General features: G+C 36.7%; 1 protein-coding gene across 1 annotated transcript in view; it reads left to right on the top strand.

The window, feature by feature from the left end:
* RYR2 (ryanodine receptor 2) overlaps nucleotides 1–25,945 on the top strand; it is a 595,071-nt gene that overhangs the window by 200,979 nt on the left and 368,147 nt on the right. Inside the window, exons 15-19 of the mRNA XM_043477303.1 lie at nucleotides 7,171–7,354; nucleotides 10,247–10,382; nucleotides 21,399–21,494; nucleotides 24,765–24,883; nucleotides 25,213–25,346. Of these exons, the coding sequence (XP_043333238.1) occupies nucleotides 7,171–7,354; nucleotides 10,247–10,382; nucleotides 21,399–21,494; nucleotides 24,765–24,883; nucleotides 25,213–25,346 (669 nt within the window). The remainder of the gene's footprint in view (nucleotides 1–7,170; nucleotides 7,355–10,246; nucleotides 10,383–21,398; nucleotides 21,495–24,764; nucleotides 24,884–25,212; nucleotides 25,347–25,945) is intronic.

The raw sequence follows: 25,945 nt of genomic DNA, 5'->3' as shown, positions 1-25,945 counted from the left end.
TTTTTAAAGAGATTTAAATACACACAAAAACATTTAACATTTTGTGCCCAGAGTTACCATTTCAGTTGTTTTCATCTTCATTATTTTATTGAGGATTTGCATTTCCTTTAGGTAGTTTATCTTTATTTCCAAAGTTCTTGTTACATTTCTTATGGTGCATGTCAGTTGGAGATCAGCAGTTTTGGCCACTGTACTTATTTCTGAAATGTTCTTATTTTACCTTTATTTTAAGTGATTTTTTTTCCCTGGGTATAATATTCTCAGCTGAGTTTTTTTGGTTCATTGATTTTTATTTTTACTGGTGATTATCTTTTATGCTTTATATATCTGGTCATTTTTGTTTGGTTGTCAGACATTGTAAATTTGTTGGGTACTGTATATTTTTGTCTTCCTGTCAGTGTTTTTAAGATTTTTCTGGGAGGCAGTTAAGTTACTCAGTCAAGTTTGATTCTTCTGGAATTTGCTTTTCAAATTTTTGGGGTGGGAGCAGAGCAGGGTTGAACCTAGGGCTGGTTATTCTCTGCTATTGAAGCAAGCCTACCTGTATCCTCAACTTGGTGCCCCATGAATTGTGAGGACTTCTAGTCTGGCTGATGGAAGGAGGTTGACTTCAGAACCTGTGTAAGGGTTGACTACTGTCCCCTCTAATCATTTTGGGGGGTTCCGTTCCCTGCTGGAGGCAGTTTTCTCATGTGTACATGTTGATCAGTAGTCGGCTGAATATTTGAAAGGGATCCTCTTTAGTCCTCTAGAGTCTACTGTTGTAAAGCTGTCTCCTCTCTGGTACTGTGTCCTGCAAACTCTAGCCCCCTTGGTATTCCAGACTCTCAGCCGTGTCTGCTCAACTCAGTGAGTCTTCTGTGCCTCACTTGGGTTCCCTTACCTACCTACATCATAGCTAAGAAATTCTTCTAAGGCAAACTGGAACAAATGTACAGCTCACCTTGGTTGTTACCCTGCCTTTCCTTTGTATCTTGATGTTCAATGTCTTGAAATATGTTCTTCCCCAGATATTTTGTCTGGTATATTTTGGGGGGTGGAAGGAGGGAAGAATTGTTTCAGAAGAGAGTAAATGCTGTCCCTGTTCACTTTATCTTGTCCAGAAGTAATTCAAAAGTTGACACATGTAATTCTTACTTCAGGATGAGATTCCATGTTTCCTCTGGCAAGTGTAGTCTAATATTTTCTACTTCTGTATTTATATTTATTCTCCTTTTGATTTCTCACCACAAGCCTATCACTAAGCTACTGTCTTTTCCTGAGTTACCCAGCATCTCCTTTTAAAATCTGTCTACTGTGATCATGTAACAGGTGCAATGGATGAACCTAATGAGGCAGTTTCCCTTTTTTTTTTTTTTTACAATTACCTAACCTTAATTGTGTCCTCATTTTTTACAAAATTAAAATTTAATTTAGCTTTATTTTTCCCTCTTCTCTCTGGAATACTTAGCTGCTGGTTATATTGTTCATCATATCTATATATGTGTATCTGTATATATAGATTTATTTATGTGCTTGTTAATATTACTGAATTATTTGAATTCCTGAATTTAAATAGCTTTAATGTAGCCTGATATAATTTAATATAGCTTCTTTAATATCCCTTAGAAACTGAAAAATTTTACATGATTATAGAAATTGTAAAGGGTATGTTAAGTAACATAATTTGATACTTCTGTCACATCCGTAAAATCACTAAAAGTATTTAAAACCTCAATCTTTACAATATTCAGGTATTTTTCAAGGTAATTTTTTAGATATTCATTTTATTAATATAGATTCATATACTATTAAAAACCTTATTTAAAATATGTAAACTCAGACCTTTTTTATTTCATAGAGTGAAAGTCAGAATCTATTTTGTGTTTATACATTTGTGTTTTTCTTATGTAGTTTATTTTCTGTGACCATTCTGGTCTCTGTCACCAAGGTTAGGGTAGTGGTCATGGAGTGTGTGTGAGGGTGTATGTGTTTGCATTTGTTTCTGTGTATAGGGGAATGTATTCTATTCTTCTGGACTATTTTTTTTAAAGTGTATTAATTCCCTGTAGGTGTATATTAATAAATGTATTCTTGAAGTAAGTGGGACAAGGGATAAATCTGTTTGTAATATGGTTTAATCTTTAAGTTATGAAAAGTAGGGGAGGAATTCATACTTTTAATTTTTGTTTTGACATAGTGTGATTCTATCACATTTGATTTCCCTTAGTTTTTTTTTTGTTTTTTTTTTTTGTTTGTTTTCATTTTTTTGTCCTTGATAAATTAAGATGAAAAATGTCCTCATATTGGATAGAAGTTCTAAAACTTTGCATCATTAACAATTTTAAGAGTCTTGGACAGCATTTTCTGACAAGAAGTTTCTCCTAGAAAGCAATTAAATGATTACATTTTTTGTAGCAGATATATTCAACCTAATAATCTAACAACTGACATTTGCTATTATTTCCTTTTAAGTTTGAAAATGTAGATATTATATTTGAGTTATTTTTGAATTTTATTTGCATTTGTGGATGAGATTTGAATTTGACTTTGTTATATTTATCATTCAACTAGAATTAATGGGTTAAAATGTTTAAAATAGTAATATTTCATTGTATATAAGTGTTCATTTTAAGAAGGGAGAAATAATTTTCTCCTGCCAAGTCATTTCTGTTGCTTTTTGAGCATAGAAAGAATTTACAGAGATAACAAAATGAGGTAATAGATGAATTTAATTGATATATCTGACTTGGAAGTTCAGATAGAAACTTTAGGAGAGTCATGCAGTTTAACTATTTCAGCTGTTTATAAGGTTGAAGTCAAAATATTCCAAAATTATTAGTAATATTTAGGGTAAATGATGATATATTTAAAATTATGTTTTTGAGCATCATAAATTCAAATTTTTCATTTAAAACATTTTTTTTCTGTTTTCTTTTTTTAAGGAGCTCATGATCTGAGTCATAGTTAGTTCCAGATGTTGTTTTTACTGACTGTATAGAGCTTCTCCATCTTTGGTTACAAAGATGCTCCTTATTACAAAATTCAGGCTTAAATTGAAGAAAAGTAGGGAAAACTGCTGGGTCATTCAGGTATGACCTAAATCACATCCCTTATGATTATACAGTGGAGGTGATGAACAGGTTCAAGGGATTAGCTCTGGTAGACAGAATGTCTGAAGAACTGTAAACAGGGGTTCTTAACCTTGTACAGGAGGCAGTGACCAAAATCATCTCAAAGAAAAAGAGACCCAAGAAGGCAAAGTGGTTGTCTGAGGAGGCTTCACAAATAGCTGAGCAATGAAGAGAAGCAAAAGACAAGTAAGAAAAGGAAAAATATACACATTTGAATGCAGAGTTTCAGAGGACAGCAAGGGGAGATAAGAAGTCCTTCTTAAGTGAACAGTGCAAAGAAATAGAGGAAAACAATACAATGGGAAAGACTAGAGACCTTGTCAAGAGAACTGGAGATATCAACAGACTATTTCATGTAAGGATGGGCACAATAAAGGACAGTAATGAGAGCTAATGGAAGCAAAAGAAGTTAAGAAGAATTGGCAAAAATATACAGAAGAACTATACAAAAAAGATCTTAATGACCCAGAAGACCACAATGGTGTGGTCACTCAGTTAGAGCCAGACATCCTGTAGTGTGAAGTCAAGTAGGCTTTAGGAAGCATTACTATAACCAAAGCTAGTGCAGGTGATGAAATTCTAGATGAGCTATTTAAAATCCTAAAGGGTTATGCTATTAAAGTACTGCATTCAACATGTCAGTGAATTTGGAAAACAGCAGTGGCCACAGGATTGGAAAATTAAGTTGCTCAGCCGTGTCCGACTCTTTGCGACCCCATGGACTATAGCCTACCAGGCTCCTCCATCCATGGGATTTTCCAGGCAAGAGTACTGGAGTGGGCTGCCACTTCCTTCTCCAAGGATTGGAAAAGGTCACTTTTAATTCCATTCCCAAAGAAAGGTAATGCCAAAGAATGTTCAAACTACCATACAATTGCACTCATTCCACATGCTAGCAAGATGATACTCAAAATCCTTCAAGCAAGTCTCCAGCAGTATGTGAACTGAGAACTTCCAGATGTACAAACTGAGTCTCGAATAGGCAGAGGAACCAGAGGTCAAATTGCCAACATTTGTTGTATCACTGAGAAAGCAAGGGAATTCCAGAAATACGTCTGCTTCAGCTTCATTGACTTCGTTAAAGCCTTTGACTGTGTGAATCACAACAAATTGTGGAAAATTCTTAAAGATGGGAGTATCAGACCCCACCTTACCTGTCTTCTGAGAAACCTATATATGGGTCAAGAAGCAACAGTTAGAACTGGACATGAACTATTGACTAGTTCAAAACTGAGAAAACAGTACAACAAAGCTGTATATTGTTACCTTGCTTATTTAATTTACATGCAGAGTACATCATGCGAAATGCTGGACTGGATGAATCACAAGCAGGACTCAAGATTGATGGGAGAAATATCAACAACCTCAGATATGCAGATGATACCACTCTAATGGCAGAAAGTGAAGAGGGACAAAGAGCACCTTGATGAGGGTGAAAGAGGAGAGTGAAAAAGCTGGCTTGAAACTCAGCATTCAAAAAACTTAAGATCAGACATCTTGTCCCATCACTTCATGGCAAATAGAAGGGAAAAAAGTTGCAGCGGTGACATATTTTATTTTGGGGGGCTCCAAAATCACTGTGGATGGTGACTGTAGCTGTGAAAGTAAAAGACATTTGCTTCTTGGAAGGACAGCAATGACAAACTTGGACAGTTTATTAAAAAGCAGAGACATCACTTTGCCCACAAATGTCCATATAGTCATAGCTATGGTTTTTCTAGTAGTCATGTAAGGATGTGAGAGTTGGATTGTGAAGAAGGCTGAGTGCCAAAATTGATGGTTTTGAACTGTGATGCTGGAGAAGACTCTTGAGAGTCCCTTGTGCTCCTAGGAGATCAAACCAGTCATTGCAAAAGGAAATCAACCCTGAATATTTACTGGAAAGATTGATGGTAAAGCTGAAGCTTTAATACTTAGGCTGCCTGATGTGAAGAGCTGACTCATTGGCAAAGACCCTAATGATTGAAAGATTGAAGGCAAAAAGGAGAAGGGGGAGGCAGAGGATAAGATAGTTATATACTATCGCTGACTAAATGGACATGAATCTGAGCAAACCATGAAAGATAGTGGCAATTCTGTGCGGCTCAGAGGGTAAAGAATCTGCCTGCCAATGTAGGAGACCCAGGTTAAAATCCTGAGTCAGAAGATCCCACGGAGAAGGAAATGGCTACGCACCACAGTATTCTTGCCTATAGACTCCTATGGACAGAGGAGCCTGGTAGGCTATAGTCCATGCGGTTGCAAACAATTGAACATGACTTAGTGACTAACACTTTCACTTTGGGAGACAGTGGAGGACAGAGGAGCCAGGCGTGCTATAGTCCATGAGGTCACTAGGACTCAGACATGACCTAGTGACTGAACAACAACAATTTTTTTTAAAAATATAAATTGCAGTACAGTCAGATAACTCAAAAGACATATTTCCTTGTAATAAAATATTGTCTTACAGTTTTGCTAATGCAGAGGGCAGGGAAGGAACTGTAATATATTTATGCATCAAGTTTTGTCATGACCAATATAAATATTGCTGTATCAACTATAGTATAGGCGTTCTCCCATTCTTTATGCTATCTGTTGGGTATTCTTTTACTAAGCTTTTTATTTTGAAATACTTTTTATTTACCAACACTATTGTTTAAAATTCTTTTAAGATACATACACAGATGTCAGTTTTAAATTCAGAGTCTCAAAGCGCAGCAAAATATCACATTTAAATTGTAGTCATATTTTTTTTCAAAGTCTAGAAAATACAACTTGATGCTGTTTCTTATCCTACTTTTTTTTTTTTATTATTTTTTTTTTCCAGTGGGTTTTGTCATACATTGATATGAATCAGCCATGGATTTACATGTATTCCCAATCCCGATCCCCCCTCCCACCTCCCTCTCCTACACTGTTGGTGGGAATGCAAACTAGTACAGCCGCTATGGAAAACAGTGTGGAGATTTCTTAAAAAACTGGAAATAGAACTGCCATATGACCCAGCAATCCCACTTCTGGGCATACACACTGAGGAAACCAGATCTGAAAGAGACACGTGCACCCCAATGTTCATCGCAGCACTGCTTATCCTACTTTTTAAATACATCTCTTTCAGACAATGGGAAAGCATGTTAGCATTTTGTTTTCTGATTGAGTGAATTTTCTAATTTTTTATTATAGGGATAAATTTTAAATTGTCAGAAATTGGGCAGGATGACAGGGAGTATTAGTGATGGGAGAGCAGTAAACAGTTCCTACGCCAAAAACAAGTAAATTCCAGAATTAGAAACCTGGGAAATTGCATCTCAATCCTTAAAGTATGTAGTGCTTTCAAATGAAAATCAACTGATTTCTGATTATTTAGACCACAGTTTTGTAGGTATCAGTTCTCCAGATCATTTAAATTTTCTTCTAGATGAGTTTTTCTTGATACTGGTGCCTTTAACATAGCATTATATGATAGACTATAACATTTCTAATTTTAAAATATTCATTATTTTTGTTTGAGGAAAACTAGGGCCTTTCTGGGGCTTCCCTGGTGGCTCAGAGGTTAAAGCGCCTGCCTGCAATGTGGGAGACGTGGGTTTGATCCCGGGGTCGGGAAGATCCCCTGGAGAAGGAAATGGCAACCCACTCCAGTACTCTTGCCTGGAAAATCCCATGGACGGAGGAGCCTGGTGGGCTACAGTCCATGGGGTCACAAAGAGTCGGACATGACTGAGTGACTTCACTTCACTTCAGGGTCTTTCTAGTGCTTCCCTAGTAGCTCAGATGGTAAAGAATCCACCTGCAATGTGGGAGACCTGGGTTTGATTCCTGGGTTGGGAAGATCCCATGGAGGTGGGCATGGCAACGTACTCAAACTCCATGGACAGAGGAACCTGGCAGACTACAGTCCATGGGGTCTTAAAAGAATCAGACATGACAGCAACTAAGCAGAGCATGGGGCCTTTCTTATTGTTCCTTTTACAGGCATACAGGGAGAGAAAATAAAGCTTTCAATCATCTATAGAATAAAAAGTTATAAAATTGTGGTTCACTGATGTGGAGAAATATGTGTTATTTATTTTAGGGGCCTTGATGCTCTCAGCAAAAAGGTGAAGGCTTCCACAGTAGACTTACCTATAGAGTCTGTAAGTCTGAGTCTGCAGGACCTTATTGGCTACTTCCACCCACCAGATGAGCATTTAGAGCATGAAGATAAGCAGAACAGATTACGAGCTCTGAAGAACAGGCAGAATCTCTTCCAGGAAGAGGTGAGTTTCTACGAACACTCATTTCTGTCATCGTCTTGGGGAAACAACTTCTTGGTGTCGGACATTCTCTACCTGTTTGACTATCTGCATATTGAGGTACATGTGAGCAGGTATGCTACTGTACAAGGGGAGAAGAGAATCAGGCCTTGGAGGAATCCTGCAGTAGTTGTTACTACTCTCTCAATAAGTATTAATTTTAAAAGACGACACTCTTCATTCCTCTGGCAAAAGACATTTTTATTTCACTGTCTGCTCAGCCTTCACTCTGATCATTGTTGTGCTGTAGTTTGCTTTATGGTCATCATATAAAGAGAGACTCTCAACATGTCTAAATGAACACAGTCTTTGAAAAGCACAGGTGTTTTCACACTGTTCAACAGGTTCATTGGGGCTCCTTGGAAATGCCTCAGGACTCACTGGAGCTTTGTATTGGGGATGGAAGCTGTCTGGGAGAGGGCCTCCTGGGGAGGCCGGCTCTAGGCTCCCTGCGACAGAGCAATCCCTCTTTTTCTTTTTTGTATGTGTTAAGATTCTATATATGATTATATTTTACAGAAGTTCCACTGCTAAAAAGAACTCAAGCCATAATTTATAGACAGAGGAGCAGAAGGACTGTGTGATGTATCTAATGGTCCTAATGTTAATGTTAGAACTAGTATTCAAGAATTTGAGTGGGAGGGTGTCAGAGTTGAGCTGGCAGATCAGGCCAGATCAGCCTCTGTTCCCTCTCTTCTCAGTTCCCCCCTGTACTAATGGACTATGTGGATTAGTGCATTTTTCTGAGTAAAAGTAACTAAGAAAAAAGAAAGATTAGTGGACATTAACTGAGTTCCCATAGTCCCCCAGTCTATAGTCTTCTAGTTTTAAAGCTGTTGCCTAATTTTCCATCAAAAGCCATTGAAACTGATAACTAATTTTTGAGAATTTTTTTTTCACTGTGTACAAAAGAAATAACCCACTTAGAGATCATAATGGCAAGAAAGCACAGGAAATGTCAACATAAACCTATAATAGCAACATGGAATAGTTGCCTGGGATTTTTTATTTTTGTACATGCCAAACTGCTGGGCATACCACACTTATTTTATATCTGGAAGAACTAGAATGAAATACTGAGCTGTGAAAATTTAAAATATTGATTTGAATTAGTGTATTTCTTATATAACACACTCTGGATGGGAACCTAGAAGTGTTCTTAGGGCCATGGTCCCTCTTAAATTCTTTGTGTGAAGTAAGTTAATTTGTCAACTCCTCATAGCTTTTCCATTAATGTGCTTTGCCTCATTTTGACAATCTTGATCTAGAAATAATAAAAATATAATTTGAAATGTAGATAGCTTCTTACAAAGTTTCTATAATGAATTTTTTATTTGCCTTAAATGCCTTTCCATGAGCTTCCCTATACATCTTCAGTTTACTATTAAAAAGTGATGATGATGGTGGTGGTGGTGGTGGTGGTTGTGATTATATCTTCCCTAAGAGTAATGATCTCTTCTCGTGCTTATATAGGGGAGGTGAAAAATCATTTTCTTCTGCTCAGCTTCATTGGTTGGGGCCCTGCAGGTTACACCAACAGAAGATAGATGTACAAGTGAAGAACAAATGAAATATTTCTAATGTATGCATTGTGTGTGTACCTGGGAGTACTCTGCGATGAGTAACTCCAGATATCACCAACCAGAGTTCTTGGCCTTCCCCAGTCAGTAGAAATTGATCAGAGGCCAAGCAAGGAATTCAGGCAAGGCTTTATTGGGGTCCCTGCTGTAGCACAGGGGAAGGGAGAACAGGCAACAGATTCCTTTGCTTGCTCATTCCATCAGGGAGGGGGATAACCTGATTCCTACATGGGGCAAGGTAGCATTGTGTCCAGGAGTCAGGTGGGAGGGTTGGCTTGGATGGTTTGTCCACCTCTTAAGTGATACTGTGTGTGGGGGACATGTGCAGTACCTTGATTTTGCTTCAGGCTCTTCAAAAGTGGCAGTTGAGTTTTTCTGTCTCTTTGTATCTTTTGTCCAGAATTTGTCCTATCTGTGCATGTAGACAGTTATTTTTAATCCCATACAGTTTCTTTGTATTTTGTTGTCTAGAAGAGGTGTGTCCAGGTGCAAGCAAGCATTGCGGCAAAGGGTCCCAGGTCCTAGCCTGTCTAACATGAAGTGGTTAGAACTCAGGTTTATGTAGCATGCTAATTAAAAAAAAAAAAAACAATTAATTTGTAGAGAAGTGATAAGACAAAGGAAAGGGATTTTGAGTTTCTGGGGAGCTGCTGGAGCAGCAAATTGTTAGAAGGTAAATATAAGGTGGAAACTAATGGATAATAATGACTAGTTTGATGCATAGATTATTCTGTGCAGGCTCTGGACTGATAATAGACTGGCATTGTCTCAGACATCCTCCTGTCCTTCCTGACGGAGTGGAGAAGGGTAGGAATTATTTGTGTCTGATTTTTCTCAATGGGCTTCAGCCCTAATATTCCTTATGCTGAAGTGGCTTATTTTGGGGTGGCACTCTCTGAACCTCTTCACTCATAGTAGAATGCTTGATGTAGTTAATCAACCTACTATTAAACCTTGCAAATTATTACAATCAGTAAGAAATACATATTTTTTATGTTGTTCTGTTTCTATTTGAGAATAGCCCTCAGGATTTAAAAACCACTTGAATTATTTCAAGAACATTTTATTTCGCGTGCAAGTGTGTTTCTTCCTGTTCTTTGAATAAATGATCTCAATGTTCTTTTTTTTTTTTTTTTGATCTCAATGTTCTTTATGATTAACAGACTTACTTTAAGCCAGACTTTTAAAAAAAATAACAACTTAGCAATTTCTTTTTTTTTTTTTTTTGCCTGTGAGCAGAGTCACAGTTGCTGACGGTTATCTTTCTGCCTTCCAGGGAATGATCAACCTCGTGCTCGAGTGTATAGACAGACTGCACGTGTATAGCAGCGCCGCTCACTTCGCGGATGTTGCTGGGAGAGAAGCAGGGGAATCTTGGAAATCGATTCTGAATTCTTTGTATGAGTTGTTGGGTAAGAACTACGATTGGCTTTTCAAGGCAACTGAGTTATGTCTGTTCAACATGATCATGTAACAGTTACAGCAGCTTTATAACTTGCTTCTTAATTGAGGCTTTTCATGTTTTACTATTGCACTGAAGTAAATGATGTTTAGTATTAATATTTAAATCTATTTCTGAGCATGAAAGGTGGCCATAGCTGTAGATTTACCTTTGATTAAAAGAGGAGAGTCATCTAGGGTATAGTTTTGTGAGCGAGGGGACTCTATAGGGATGCACATTAAATACTTCCTTTTTGATTCTGAAGTTAGTCCCACATGAGCCCATCTTCTCACCATTCCATCTTGTCAGAGATCTCCTCCTCTAAGCTTGTGGAGATCTGTGTCTGCACCTTCTAGGTGTGCTCAGCAAAAATTGCCGTAGTTTATGCTGTGTTCCTCTTTGCTCTTTACAGACATTCATAATGTGGTTGGATGGCTTTAACATGGTGATTTACATCACAGGCGTAGCATAACATATTCTTATCATATACTCTCACTTCTTTTGGGTACTTTTGTCATCTTCTCCCTCATAGTAATGCTCTCTTCTTCCACTTCTATATTTTTTATGTTGTTTTTGCCTTTTAAATGTGTCTTAGAAGATAAACTTGTAATTGTTGGGTATAGCAAGAAAGTTCCAGATCAGCTGGTAGAAGGTCATAGCATCATGATTATTGCAGATACACCTTCCTTTTAGTTTATCAAAGATGGAAGAAACAAAGTTTTCTTTGTAGTTCCCTCTAGGTTGAAATTCTATATTCTGTTACTCATTCTCTGAACACAGCATCACACATCTCATACATTAGTAGCCGATATGTCTGGTGCATCGCTGGTGTTCAGTAGATGTTTGAAATGTAATCCTCAAGATTGTGTTGAGAACCTGGTATTATAGGTTTCTTATTAATTTCTCAGTTCTTCCTCTTCTCTCCACTGATATTTATTTCAGACTCCAGGAAGCCCTCACACACACAGTCAGCATTTTCATTGACTCTCTGATACTTGAAATACAACTTCTTATTCTACAATAAGAAAAATACTTGAGTATTCTTGAAATCCTCAAGCCCCATGGCTGGTCTGTCCCTTCTTGTTCCCCTGTGACCTCAGTCATTTTATCTCTAGTCCCTCAGTCCTACCTAGCTCTTTACCTCTAATCCAGCACTGTCCTTTCAGACTGTCTAGAATTATTTTATATCAGAGATTTGATATGCAGTAAATGTACATTTATTTGTACTATATGTTATATATGCATATATATAGCATGTTTTTCTTAAATATATGCATTTATTTCTTTAATTCTTTTAATCCTTTTTGATGGAGGATTTAAGAGAGCTACATTAAGTTCATTTAAGGGACTTAAAACTGACATAAATAGAACCCCCTAAAACTCACATTGTAATGGAAAATATTAGCATAATAACAACATATGTAACTAAGATAGCATACAGTGATTTCAGACTATGCATGTTTTGTGGCTTTCAAGTTAATTTTTTCATGCAACAAGAGACATAAATTCTCAATATACTTTCTACTCGTACATACACATACGCACACACACACTCACTCTTGACCATAACTTATATTTTCACACTGCTACTCCTGAGAGGATTTTTGTTAATCGGCTATTCCTGTGTGTGTATATGTGTGTAGGTATGTGTGTGTAATTAAGAAGCTTTTCTGAAGATATATATGTTTGCATGTATATATATATATATCTCATTAAGAAGGATCTTCTGAATATATATATAGATTGCTTTTCCTTTTTGCATATTTTCCCAAGTGTTTTGCCTCTTAATTCCTTATACAGTGTCCTGAAGGGGCATCCTTGGTAACAGAGACTGTGTCATGTTGGGGGAACGTGGAATCCAGTGGATGTGGGTTTCAATAGAAGCTTCATTCATTCATCAGAGAGTAGTTGGATGCCTGCTATGGGAAATATTCTAATCTGGGAAGTGAGGTACAGTTGTGAGCAGCATATAGTCTCTGCTATCATGAATCTTATGGTTGAGTGAGAGAGAGACAGGTGGTGTAAATAGCAGAGCCAGCCACAGTGCTGTGTAGTTACTGCATTTAATGCCTTGACCATCTCTATGCATGTTACTATTAGTCTTTGTTAGTGATTAGTAAGAGACTGATAAATTTGACTACATAAGAATGAAAACTTATAGGATAAATAATATCATTAAAAATAAACAGGTGGGAATTTTATAAAATGTGCAGGCTATGTGAAAGACAAAGGCTTAGTTTCTGTAATATAATTTTCATAAATCTATATGAAAATATCATGTATCAGAAAAACAGACAATTAGTAGCAATGGGTAGTTTACAGAACAATGAATAAAATAGTAACAGATTCTCAGCATGACAAATAAGGAAATGGAAATTAAAATAAGCGGAGATCATACTTCATCTGTTAGATTGGCATAGACAAAATGGTAATACCCATCATTGGGGAAAATGTTGAGTAGAATCTTCTTGGTGGGAGTATAAATTGATGAAAATTTAAAAAACCAAGCAAGTCTCAGTCAACAGTATACACAAAACTTTAAATGTGTATATCCTTTAACTCTCAGAATTTCCACTTTAAGAAATAGTCTAGAGACTGTATATGTCTCTACAAGTGTGGAAAGGATATCTACTGAAAAATTATTTATAGATAGCATAAAATTGAAAACAATTTTTCTATCAACAGGGAAGTGGTTATATAAGTAATAATATACCTATAGAGTATAAAACTGTGTTATCATTGAAAATTGAGATAAGTGTACCATTTGAAAAATTGTATGAATCAGGCTAGACTGCATATGATAGTAAGTGAAAAAAAAAGCAAGATGCTTACTGTGTGTATAGTTAGATTCCAATTACATACAATTAAAAATATGTAGAGAAAGATACATTCCTGTGTATACAGTGGATATTTCTAAAAGGATGCCCAGAAAACTGTTCGGTAGCTGCTCCTTGGGAGAGAGATCTTTGACTTGTCTCTGTGTATTAATAAACGTGTTCTTAATCTATCTGCATGTATTATTCATTTGTTTTTGGCTGTGCTGGTTCTCCATTGCTGCGTGAACTTTATCTGATGGCCGCAAATGGGAGCTACCCCTCCCTTTGTGGGCCACAGGCTCTAGGGCACAGGCTCAGTAGTTGTGATGCATGGGCGCCGTTGTTCCATGGCATGTGGGCTCCTTCTGGATCAGAAATTGAGCCTGTGTCTCCTGCACTGGCAGGCAGACTCTTTACCACTCAGGGAAGTACTGTATGTATTACTTTTATTATTGAAAAAAATAGATAACAGAAATGTGTGATGCTAGATAATTGATAATGTAAGGGAAGCTAATTTATTCTTTCTAGTTGAGTTAAAAGAACCTTTACGTCAGTGCATATAAATGGAATATTTTTCAGTATACACATGGCTTAATAATGGTATTTCAAGTGAATAGAATTATGAGAAAATTTGTCACTTTGTTCGATTACTTTTTGTTCCTTTGACTACTCCTCATTTTCTGTTTTTATTATAGTGAACATTGATTTCATGATCAGGAAAAAAACAGTGAATAAAATCTTATTTGACATAAGGACCATTTGACACCAATAGTTTTTACTGAAGTTGATGTAATCATATAATAGGTAGACATGTATATGTAAGTGTTTATTTTACCTTGGCTGGTGAATTCTCAGACTGTCAGCAGTACTTTGAGTTCAACAATATATTTATGTCATTGTCCCTCTTTACCCTACTAATAGAAAGTTTGGTTCAACCATCAGTAACTTCAGCTTAATTAAGCCTCCTCCTCATTCTTGCAGAAAGGTGGACAGTAGAGTCTGTCATGTAGTTACGTGTAAAATGCACCTTTTCCTCCTTTTACTTAAGTGGTTTTATTTAGCATGGAGAGAAAAGGGAGATGGAGGGGATTATAATCTATAACAATTTAAAAATTTGATGTGAATATATTTACTATGTGTCTTAGGTTCAGAGAGACAAGAGTGGATCTATGAGCTTGCCATCTGGAAGACCTAGGGGTCTTACAGACACCGATGTTCATAGTTTGCGAAGCATCACTGGGACATGCTCTCATACATCTTTTCTGACATCCACACAATTAATCTGCAGGAGGCTTGCAAGCCAGGATAATTTTCTAAAGATGTCTAGAAAATGTTCTTTGGCAAACTCTCTTTGTGAATACTCATTTTATGAAAATTCAAAGTATAAAACAAACAGGGTAGACATCTCTTTTAGGAAGGCATAAGTTACCAGTTTCTGAATCTTTAAAGACTGAGAAAGGATAGAGCAAGGAAAGATTTTTGCAAATCCAGATTATTTTCCCAGTATCTTAGGGACACAGATTTTCCTAAATGCCCTAAACACTGGGGAAAGGCAGTCAAGGAGTAGAAAAGAAGGGCATTGGCTTCAAACACGCTCATAGCAGATATTACTCTGGCGGTAGTACTTACAGTTTTTTCTCATCTTGTTCTCCAGGAAATCCTAAAAAGGCATTTCATTACCAAGACACATTACTTTTTTTCCAACTTGGTAATGATCTCATGGCTATGAAATGAAAGTTATTAATTTTGATGGGAATTCATTATCTAATCAAGCTTGTGAGATACCTATTTTCTTAATTTGCTTATATACTACCATGACCCCGCCCTTCTAAACTTTCCAGACAGAATCTCAGCAGGAAAAGATTGTGGGGGAGGGGGGCTGCATAGCTCAGGACCTGAGCAGACTCAGGGGTCAAAATTGTCTGGCTTTAAGTCTTGGCTCCACTGTCAGCTCTGTGTGCACGAAGAGCTTTTCCTTTTTCTTCAGTTTTGTGTACATACTTACATCAAAATGGGCTCATATTCTCCATATCCTTAAATAGCATTTGTTTCCACTGACTTCTGTATTGTGGGCATCTTTCCTTGGCAGTAACTATAAACCGCCATCAGGCTTTAGTGGATGTATTCTACCCTACTGATGGGATGTGTCATCACTTATTTAGCCCACATTCAAGCTGTTTTCAAAGCTTTGCCATTGTAAACAGTGTTAGGATGAGTGTTCTTGCATTTCTCTGTATACTTTTTCATTACTTTAGAAACTCGCTTAACTGATTTCTTCAAGACTAACTTGTTGAATTTTAGTAGATCACACTTTATCTGTAAAACATACCCTGCACATGCACACACATGTAGACTTGCTTTGATAATGTTCCAGAGGCATTCTATTTAACTTTTTTTTTTCTATTAGAAGTACATACATTATCAGAGTCTATGGTGATCATCATATGTTTCACCTTTGATTTATTCTAGCACATTTCTCTCTCATTGGAGTAATGAACCCATAACAAACTATGGAAAATTCTTAAAGAAATGGGAATACCAGACCACCTGACCTGCCTCCTGAGAAATCTGTATGCAGGTCAGGAAGCAACAGTTAGAACTGGATATGGAACAACAGACTGGTTCCAAATCGGGAAAGCAGTATGCCAAGCCTGTATATTCTCACCCTGTTTATTTAACTTATATTCAGAGTGCATCATGAGAAATGCTGGGCTGGATGAAGTACAAGCTGGAATCAAGATTGCCGGGAGAAATATCAATAACTTCAGATATGCAGATGACCCCACCCTTAAGGCAGAAAGTGAAGAAGAACTAAGGAGCCTCTTGATGAAATTGAAAGAGGAGAGTGAAAAAGTTGGCTTAAAGCTCAACATTCAGAAAACAAGATCATGGCATCTGGTCCCTGCACTTCATGGCAAATAGATGGGGAAACAGTGGAAACAGTGGCTGGCTTTATTTTTGGGGGCTCCAAAATCAGTTCAGATGGTGACTGCAACCATGAAACTCAAAGATACTTGCTCCTTGGAAGAAAACTTATGACCAACCTAGACAGCATATTAAAAAGCAGAGACATTACTTTGCCAACAAATGTCCATCTAGTCAAGGCTATGGTTTTTCCAGTAATCATGTATGGATGTGAGTGTTGGACTATAAAAAGCTGAGCACTGAAGAATTGATTCTTTTGAACTGTGGTGTTGGAGAAGACTCTTGGACAGAAAGTCCCTTGAACTGCAAGGAGATCAAACTAGTCAATGGTAAAGGAAATCAGTCCTGAATATTCATTGGAAGGACTGATAGTGAAGCTGAAACTCCAGTACTTTGACCACCTGATACGAAGAACTGACTCAAGAAAAGACCCTGATGCTGGGAAAGATTGAGGGTAGGAGGAGAAGGGGACGACAGAGGATGAGATGATTAAATGGCGTCACTGTCTCGATGGACATGAGATTGAGTAAACTCCAGGAGTTGGTGATGGACAGGGAGGCCTGGCGTGCTGCAGTCCATGGGGTCGCAAAGAGCGACTGAAGTGAACTGAATGCACTGCTTATAGTGATTTATAAATTGCCTCCTTGTATAAGATTTGGGGATCTGTATTCATAGCTAAGAGTTTCCTTTAGTTTTCTGATATGCATGCTCTCTTTATTAGGTTTACATAGCAAAGTTATACTGTCTTGAAAAAATATATTGGAAGGGTTTTCTTAGTTTCTTTACTTTGAAACAGTTTAACATAGCAATGACTTGTTTCCTGAATTTAGAAAAAAATGTTTTTGACTTTGACATACTTCTCAATATTACTCATTGTTTGTTATCCTATTTAGATTTTCTTTTTTGGGTCAATTTTCATGAAAAAATATTTGGAAGTCATCCTTTTTCCTAAAAGTTTAAAAATTTCAGTACAGTAATAAGTGGCTGTGTATGATTCCTTTCCTTCTTAATTATGTCTTTTTTTCTTGATTAAAGTTGTTGGCATTTATTTAAAGGGAAGGGGTCCTTGACAGTGCTGATCAGTCCTGTTATTTCAGTTTATTACATAGATCACCTCTACTATTTCTAACTTATTAATGTCTATGTTTATTGCTCTATTTCTTTTTTCTGTTCTACTTAGTTTTTATATTCTCTTTGAATGTTTTGGAAGGAATGTTTAGTTAACATTTTTCACTCTGTTACTTAGCAGTTCAGTTCAGTCACTCAGTCATGTCAGAATCTTTGTGACCCCACGGACTGCAGCATGCCAGACTTCCCTGTCCATCATCAACTCCTGGAGCTTACTCACACTCATGTCTATCGAGTTGCTAATGGCATCCAACCATCTAATCCTCTGTCATACCCTTCTCCTGCCTTCAACCTTTCCCAGCATCAGGGTCTTTTCCAGTGAGTCAGTTCTCCGCCTCAGGTGGCCAAAGTATTGGAGTTTCACCTTCAGCATCAGTCCTTCCAATGAATATTCAGGACTGATTTCCTTTAGGATGAACTGATTGGATCTCCTTGCAGTCCAAGGGACTCTCAAGAGTCTTCTCCAACACCACAGTTCAAAAGCATCAATTCTTTGGTGCTCAGCTTTCTTTATAGTCCAACACTCACCTCCATACATGACTACTGGAAAAACCATAGCTTTGACTAGACGGACCTTTTTTGGCAAAGTAATGTCTCTGCTTGTTAATATGTTGTCTAGGTTGGTCATAAGTTTTCTTCCAAGGAGCACGTATCTTTTAATTTCATGGCTGCAGTCCTCATCTACAGTGATTTTGGAGCCCCCCCAAAATAAAATCTTCCACTGTTTCCCCATCTATTTGCCATGAAGTGATGGGACCGGATGCCATGATCTTAGTTTTTTTTAATGTTGAGCTTTAAGCCAGCTTTTTCACTCTCCTCTTTCAATTTCATCAAGAGGCTCCTTAGTTCTTCTTCACTTTCTGCCTTAAGGGTGGGGTCATCTGCATATCTGAAGTTATTGATATTTCTCCTGGCAATCTTGATTCGAGCTTGTGTCTCATCCAGTCCAGTGTTTCTCATGATGTACTCTGCATGTAAGTTAAATAAGCAGGGTGAGAATATACAGGCTTGGCATACTGCTTTCCCGGTTTGGAACCAGTCTGTTGTTCCATATCCAGTTCTAAGTGTTGCTTCTTGACCTGCATACAGATTTCTCAGGAGGCAGGTCAGGTGGTCTGGAATTCCCATCTCTTGAAGAATTTTCCACAGTTTGTTGTGATCCACACAGTCAAAGTGTTTGGCATAGTCAGTGATGCAGAAGTAGATGTTTTTCTGGAACTCTCTTGCTTTTTTGCTGATCCAGCCTATGTTGGCAATTTGATCTCTGGTTCCTCTGCCTTTTCTAAATCCAGCTTGAATATCTGGAAGTTCACAGTTCACATACTGTTGAAGCCTGGCTTGGAGAATTTTGAGCATTACTTTGCTAGTGTTTGAGATGAGTGCAATTGTGCGGTAGTTTGAACATTGTTTTGCATTCTTTCTTTGGGATTGGAATGAAAACTGACCTTTTCTAGTCCTGTGGCCACTGCTGAGTTCCAAATTTGCTGGCATATTGAATACAGCACTTTCACAACATCATCTTTTAGGATCTGAAATAGCTCCATTGGAATTCCATCACTTCCACTAGCTTTGTGATGCTTCCTAAGGCCCACTTGACTTCCCATTCCAGGATATCTGGCTCTAGGTGAGTGATCACACCATGGTGATTATCTGGGTCATGAAGATCTTTTTTGTACAGTTGTTTTGTGTATTCTCGCCGCCTCCTCTTATTATCTTCTGCTTCTGGTAGGCCCGTACCATTTCTGTCGTTTATTGTGTCCATCTTTGCATGAAAAGTTCCCATGGTATCTCTAATTTTCTTGAAGAGATCTCTAGTCTTTCCCATTCTATCATTTTTCTCTATTTTTTTGCATTCATCATTAAGGAAGGCTTTCTTATCTCTCCTTGCTATTCTTTGGAACTCTGCATTCAGATAGTTATATCTTTCCTTTTCTCCTTTGTCTTTAGCTTCTCTTCTTTTCTCAGCTCTTTGTAAGGCCTCCTCATACAGTCATTTTGCTTTTTTGCATTTCTTTTTCTTACAATTAGAATGTTTATTTTTCCTTGAGTACAGTTTTGACTATCTACTGTTGATTGTGTAAGGTAGTGCCCAGTTTTGATATTTGCTAGATATTCTAAAATTGTGGTATTGATTCCCTTATTGATTAAAAGTATTATTTTGGAAAAATTTTAAGGTTTTATGTAGGTTTTTTTTTGTTCCTGCTTTTCTTACTCATTTCAAGTTTTATGTTTGTTTTTTATTTCTGATTTTGGGTAGATTATTTTTGTTTCTGCTTTTCTTACTAATCATTAGTTACTTGTCATTAACATTATTGTCCGAGAGCATAGTTTATATACCATCTCTGTTTGCAGTAAGTTTAATGACCTTTTTTTCAGTGGCTTACTTTATGATTTTCTTAAATATCCCATGGGTTATTAAAAGGGTTTATTTGTACAGTTTTAGTTTTTTTTTTTTTTAGCTACGGCATGTGGGATCTTCCCTGTCCAAGGATCAAACCCATGCCCCTTTTGTTGGGAGCATGGAGTTTCACCACTGGACCACTAGAGAAGTCCTCGTTTCTTCAAGAATTACCTTATCTCTCACTTTTGACTTCTAGAAAATAGTTGATATCTTTAATTTAAAAAGCCCAAGGCAAAATTAAAGGAGGGGGTTAAATTTTAAGCAAATGACACTTTATAGAGATTCAAACTCTTCACCATATACTTTCTGTCAATTGCTATTGTTCTTGGTCAGGAAAAGATATTCTTACAGGTTAAAAGCAGAAGTCCCACAGAGCATGTCGGACTCCTCTACCACACCTCATCCTGAACACACTTGTCCCTGGTGCTTATCACTGGATGTGTGTATGTGTGTGTGTGTATACGTGGTTACTGGTTCCAGAGCTGGAGGAGAGCCTAAGTAATTGAATGCATCACCTTGTAATTGTACAAATGTTATGGGGATTCCATTCACAAAAGAGCTTTTCTTATGTAGTTGAACAAACCTAATCCTTTTTGTCTTTTGTGTCATTATTTCTTTTCTTCCTCTCAGGCCAGGTAACAGCTTTTGGGAGGAAGAAAGAGGAAATATGAAGGAAGTATTTTAGTTTCATTGAACCCTGTTGCTCTTAACAAGCAGATGAACAGGTGGCATTCTCAAACTTCAGTTCTTTAAACTACCTCCTGGCACTACCAGATTTTAAAATTGTGGTTTTTTTCTTATAGAAACATATTTTTCACACTAAATATATTATATAAAAACATCATTTGCCATTTTTAAGCAGTTACACAGTTTCTGAACAATCTTATGGGCCTAAGAGTTGAATTTACATTAAATATTTACCATATTTGCTTTGAAATAACTGAATGATTTAGAAACATAAATTTTAAATTGAGTATATCAATTAGGTTGAAAGATATCATAAAGTTGACATAGGAATTTCAGATAAAGTGGGTTCTTTGGTTCAAGAGGTGTAGAGAACACTACTAGGTTTAAAAAAGTTGAAATAGGTGACTTAACTGCAGAAATTAGTTTCTAGAGTCTTTCATATGAATTTTGAATCTCTAAATGGGAAGAAGAGATGCAGGGGGGGAAAGGTTTTCAAACTCATTAGCCATCCGCCCTCACACCCTGTGTTTTCTTATAACAATTTGATGATACATTCTTTGTATGTTTGTTACACTTACCTGTCGTATCTCCTAGTATCTTGTGCTACATTTTCAGAAAAACTGATGTTCTCTTAATGTCTTCATTATATAGGTGAGAAAATTGAACTCTAGGGAAATTAAATAATTTAGCCTCACAGCTAATTAAAAGCAATGAGTATTAGAACCCAAGTGAGGAAAATCCCAGGACACTAGTTTTTCCATTACCCTTCATTATTGCTTGGAATATGAAATGTTACTTTCTCAAAAATATATTTCTTCTAATAAGCAGTGTTTTTACAGTCCCCATTAATAAATATCAGTTCAATTTTGTGTGTATATGTATATATGTGTGTGTGTGTGTATTTGTATGTGTTTTTGGTATAAAATTAATGTATTTTGTTTTTGATCCAATATTTTGTGCCTACTATGGACTTACTTTGGTTTCGAACTAGAAAATCACATAACTGTAAAATCTGCTTTTTCTTTTGCAGCTGCACTAATTAGAGGAAATCGTAAAAACTGTGCTCAATTTTCTGGCTCCCTTGACTGGTTAATCAGCCGACTGGAAAGACTGGAAGCTTCTTCTGGTATGTTTTCGAATATCTCCTTTTTATGATATAGTATTCCTTTTTTTCTATTTTATGTCCTTTAAGACATAAAAACAAATTCAGTGCAGTATAAATGTTTTCCTGTTACTAGGTTAAAATTTTTACTGGTGGCTGAAATCATTGGTATTTTCATTAATTATTTCTGAAAAGCAATGTAAGAATATCTTCTTCATTTACATTTATAAAAGAATGAAGTTCAGAAAGCCACTGAAGAGCCAGAATTCCCATTATTTTTCAAATCAGTTCTTCCTGATATACTAATACATTGGTGGTTTGGTTGTTAAGAGGTGTCTGACTCTTGTGACCCCATGGATTCTAGCCTTCCAGGCTCCTCTGTCCATGGAATTCTCCAGGCAAGAATATTGTGGTGGGTTGCCATTTCCTTTTCCAATTAATACATTAGCACCTTACAATACTCTACAGATAAAAAAATTTGTTTGGGTGAATTGTCATTGTTTTTTAGTTTAAGTGGATTTAATTTGAAAAAATTAGATTGGTTTGGAATTCCCATTTTTAATTTTTGTTTAAATGCTTATGTGGACAGATCTGGAAAAAAAATTTGGTTTTCCTAATCATATAGGACAATAGTTTATTTTTTAATTTTTTAAACAATAATGTTTTTATTCAGAGTCAAATCATAAGATGTGATTATTTTTACTAAGTTGGAAGATACAAAAGCATAGAAATGTTTTTTCAAAACTTATCCATGTTCCCATCAACCAGAGATATTTACTGTTAGCATTTTAACCTGTGTTATTCCACGTCTTCATTCCCTTTACTTTTTATTGAAATATTATATTTCTGTAGAAAAGTTCATAAATTATAAATATACAGATCAGTTCTTTTTCACAAATAGAATGTATTTGTGTAACAACTGGTTAACAAACAGAATATTATCACCTATCAGAAACATACCCTGGAACCTTCTTCCACTCATCCAATCCTCTGCCCCAGCACCTAGGTATTAACATCATAGATTTATTCTGCCAATTTTTGGACTCTGTGTAACTGGAATCATGCAGAGTAAATTTTTGTGTGTCTGGTTTCTTTCATTCAGTATATTTGTGAGATTCAGTCACAGTAATTTATTTTAAAGGGATTTAGTAAATACAAATAAAAGTCTGCATCATTGTAAAATAATTAAAGACAATAAAATCTGATATGTCTGTGTCTAACAAGAATGTTATTTTTATATTGATGTTGTGGAAATGTACGCATGCATTCTGCAGCACAGCAGTTTGCCTCAAGGACATCCCAAGCTGAGTCTATTGCTCCTATGTCAGTTCACATAGTATTCCATTAGTTGCTTTTCTATAGTACTAATGCCCATTTCTGTTACTTATTTTTCCTCTCCATTGCCTAAACGTGGTGAACTCCTTGAAGTCAGGGGCTCAGTTTTATTCTTCTTTGTGTTCTCTGCATCTACCATACTGTCTGGCACCTAGTAGGTACTTTATAGCATTTGTTGAAAGAATGATGAATGTTTAAATTCACTTAAGAAAATACTTGTCAGTACAGAAATAATTTCATGACTGTGCATGATAGAGACCCATTCAGGGACATGTTTGTTGAATTTGAGTGACTAGAGAGAAAGAAGTACAGATGATTGGGGTCAAAGGAGGTTGATTTTAAGTCAAAGAGCAAAATTTCAGAGTTTAAGATTGAATAACTTAGAAATCTAATGTAAGGGAATTTTGAGTAACACTGAGTTCTAAAGCATTGCTGGATCATTGGGTGACAAATATAAAAAAGCAAATTGTTGATATAAAAAATGGTGTAATAATTATGAGACAAAGATTTTCAGGGTACCACAGTGTGAGTGAGATGACTATATACCAATATAGAATATATTTATTAAGGAAAAACTGAATAGCTACTATGAGGAAGTGATCAGATAGTAATAAGATGATGGCAGGGATTGCAAAAATGGATAAATTCTTGATTCAAAGCATCTAGAGTTATTGGTAAGTTCCATTGTATACAGAAAAGTGCATGCTGGTCTCTTTCACTGGCCCAGGGAGTATCTAGAAAGAGAAAGGAACAGAGCAACCTTCAGGATGAAGTATGGGTTCTATAAGTTGCTTCACTTTTAAAAATATGCACAGCAAAAAGAAAAAAAGAAAAAAAAATCACAGGAAAAGAGGAGAAAGAGGAGGAAAAAACAGAGCAGAGCATCCTTTGATCTTGTTACCAAAACAAACTTGAGTCCACTTGTCCTCACACAATAAAGCCAGTCTACTGATACTGGGTTGTGTTGAAGGAAAGTACAGCATTTACTGCAGGATGCCAGGCTGGTGGAACGGGCAGCTCACACTCCAAAGTGTGAGTGTGAGGGCTTTCAGGGAAGCCATCAAAGAAAGGGGGCGTGGGAGCTGCAGGGTGCATGATCAGCTCACGCACAGTTGTCAGATTGGTTGGGAAGTTTCCAGTATCATCATCCTTTAGTTTCAAGCAATGTAGAGTCTATGTGCTTGTGGTCAGCAGTTTTCATCTGGTTGGTGTCTGCTTCCTGTAAAAACAACTTAGGAATGTGTGTCAGGTCTTTATCTATATCTTTTGGGACCTGGGAGTTTGGTGATTCAGCCATGTGAAGGACTTGTAGTCAAAATTGTTACCAGTTTCCCAATTCAATGCTTTTTTTTTTTTTAACATCTTCACACTTCGGAATCATTAACTCGTTTTTTTAATGTTATTTTTTACTTTGATAAAAGTCGCATAATAACACAATTTCAACCATATTTTACTGTACAATTCAGTGGCGTTAAGTTCATACAAATGGTGCTACTCTCACCATCATCCATCTCCCAAATTTTTCACCTTCCTAAGCTGAGATTCTGCCCCATTAAACCTGTTCCATCTCCTACTGGCTTTGTACCTCAGGCACATCAGCTCTGCCCAACATTCAAGACGTCAGTCAGCCCATGTTTCCTATCAAAAATGGTCATGTATGAGTTCTCTGTGGCCCCACTTAAATGTTGCCCTCTTTCATTTCTCTATAGGCAGAGTTACCTGCTTACTTAGCTGAACACTGTATATTTGCCTCGTCCTCACTTGTTATCATATTTGGTTATCAGCCCTGCCTCCCAAACGCCAGCTGTCGCTTATCACAGATACTTGGTGACAAACACATTGAGCACATAATTGTACTACATTTAGTCAACACCTCAATAAGCACATAGAGAAGAGGAAAGTCACTGATCGTTGTAGACTAGTTAATCATATTTCCCCCTTTCTTTATTTTCTGTTTAGGTATTCTTGAAGTTTTACACTGTGTGTTAGTAGAAAGTCCAGAAGCTCTCAATATTATTAAAGAAGGCCATATAAAATCCATTATCTCACTTTTAGACAAGCATGGAAGAAATCACAAGGTAAGTGAACCATTTTATTGCCAGAAATGAATTCTGGAATAATTTCAAACATATCCTTTAAAAAGATAATTTTTAAAAGGTGTCACATTTTTCATGTTTTTTGCTTTTTAACTGCAATCAGATAATACTGTGCAGTGGTTATGCATAGCACCAGTGGGGGAATGGAGCAGTTCTCAGTTGTGGAAAATAAGTGGACACATTGCTATCATGTTTAAAGTGACTGGGTCAGAGGTACCTGAAGGGAATGTGTTTCTGTTTGTGGAAATTACTGCTGATGCTTGAATCTGAAAAGGGAATGAGAGCCAGCTGAAAGGGATTTCACTTTTCAGGTTCTGGATGTCTTATGCTCTCTCTGTGTTTGCCATGGAGTGGCAGTCCGTTCTAACCAGCATCTCATCTGTGACAATCTTCTGCCAGGAAGAGACCTGTTATTGCAGACACGCCTTGTGAACCATGTGAGCAGGTAGGTTCAGATAGACCATGTCACCAAATTGGTTGTATAATAGGAATTCAGATATCCAAAATACAATAAATTCCATAAATCAGTGAAACGATATTTCCAGTTAGATCTACTTTCCAATGTGTCAGACATTCATTGGGTAGTCTGTGCCAGGCACAATGCCAGATTCTTTACAAGCCTTCTTCACTGTTTGTGTGTGTGTGAAGTATTACTATTATCCATGTTCTATAAATTAAAATTTTTGAGCTGAAAATGAGGCTAGAGTCTAATTCCAGAGATTGAGCTCTTAACCACCATGTTATAATGCCTTCCATATGTAATAATGATAATATTGAATATAATTAAGAAGGTGTTATGTGTGGTAGTAATGACTTTGATACACTTAGCACAGTATTTAGCAGCTATCCAGGAAATACTTGCTACTTCACCATGTTTCAAACAAAAATGTGGGGTTTGGTATGTATTTCTCCTCTGTGTTTTTTTTTTTTTTTAACACAAATATATTGTGTTTTTTTTATAAAGATTCATTTGAGACTTCCTTTATTGTTCTTTCTATACGAGACCTGTTGTTAATGGTGGCATTCCTGAGACTTTCTCTAATC

Source organism: Cervus canadensis, chromosome 8 (assembly GCF_019320065.1).
Source record: "Cervus canadensis isolate Bull #8, Minnesota chromosome 8, ASM1932006v1, whole genome shotgun sequence".
In the NCBI taxonomy this organism is placed as follows: domain Eukaryota; kingdom Metazoa; phylum Chordata; class Mammalia; order Artiodactyla; family Cervidae; genus Cervus; species Cervus canadensis.
This window is presented reverse-complemented; position numbering and strand designations above follow the sequence as displayed.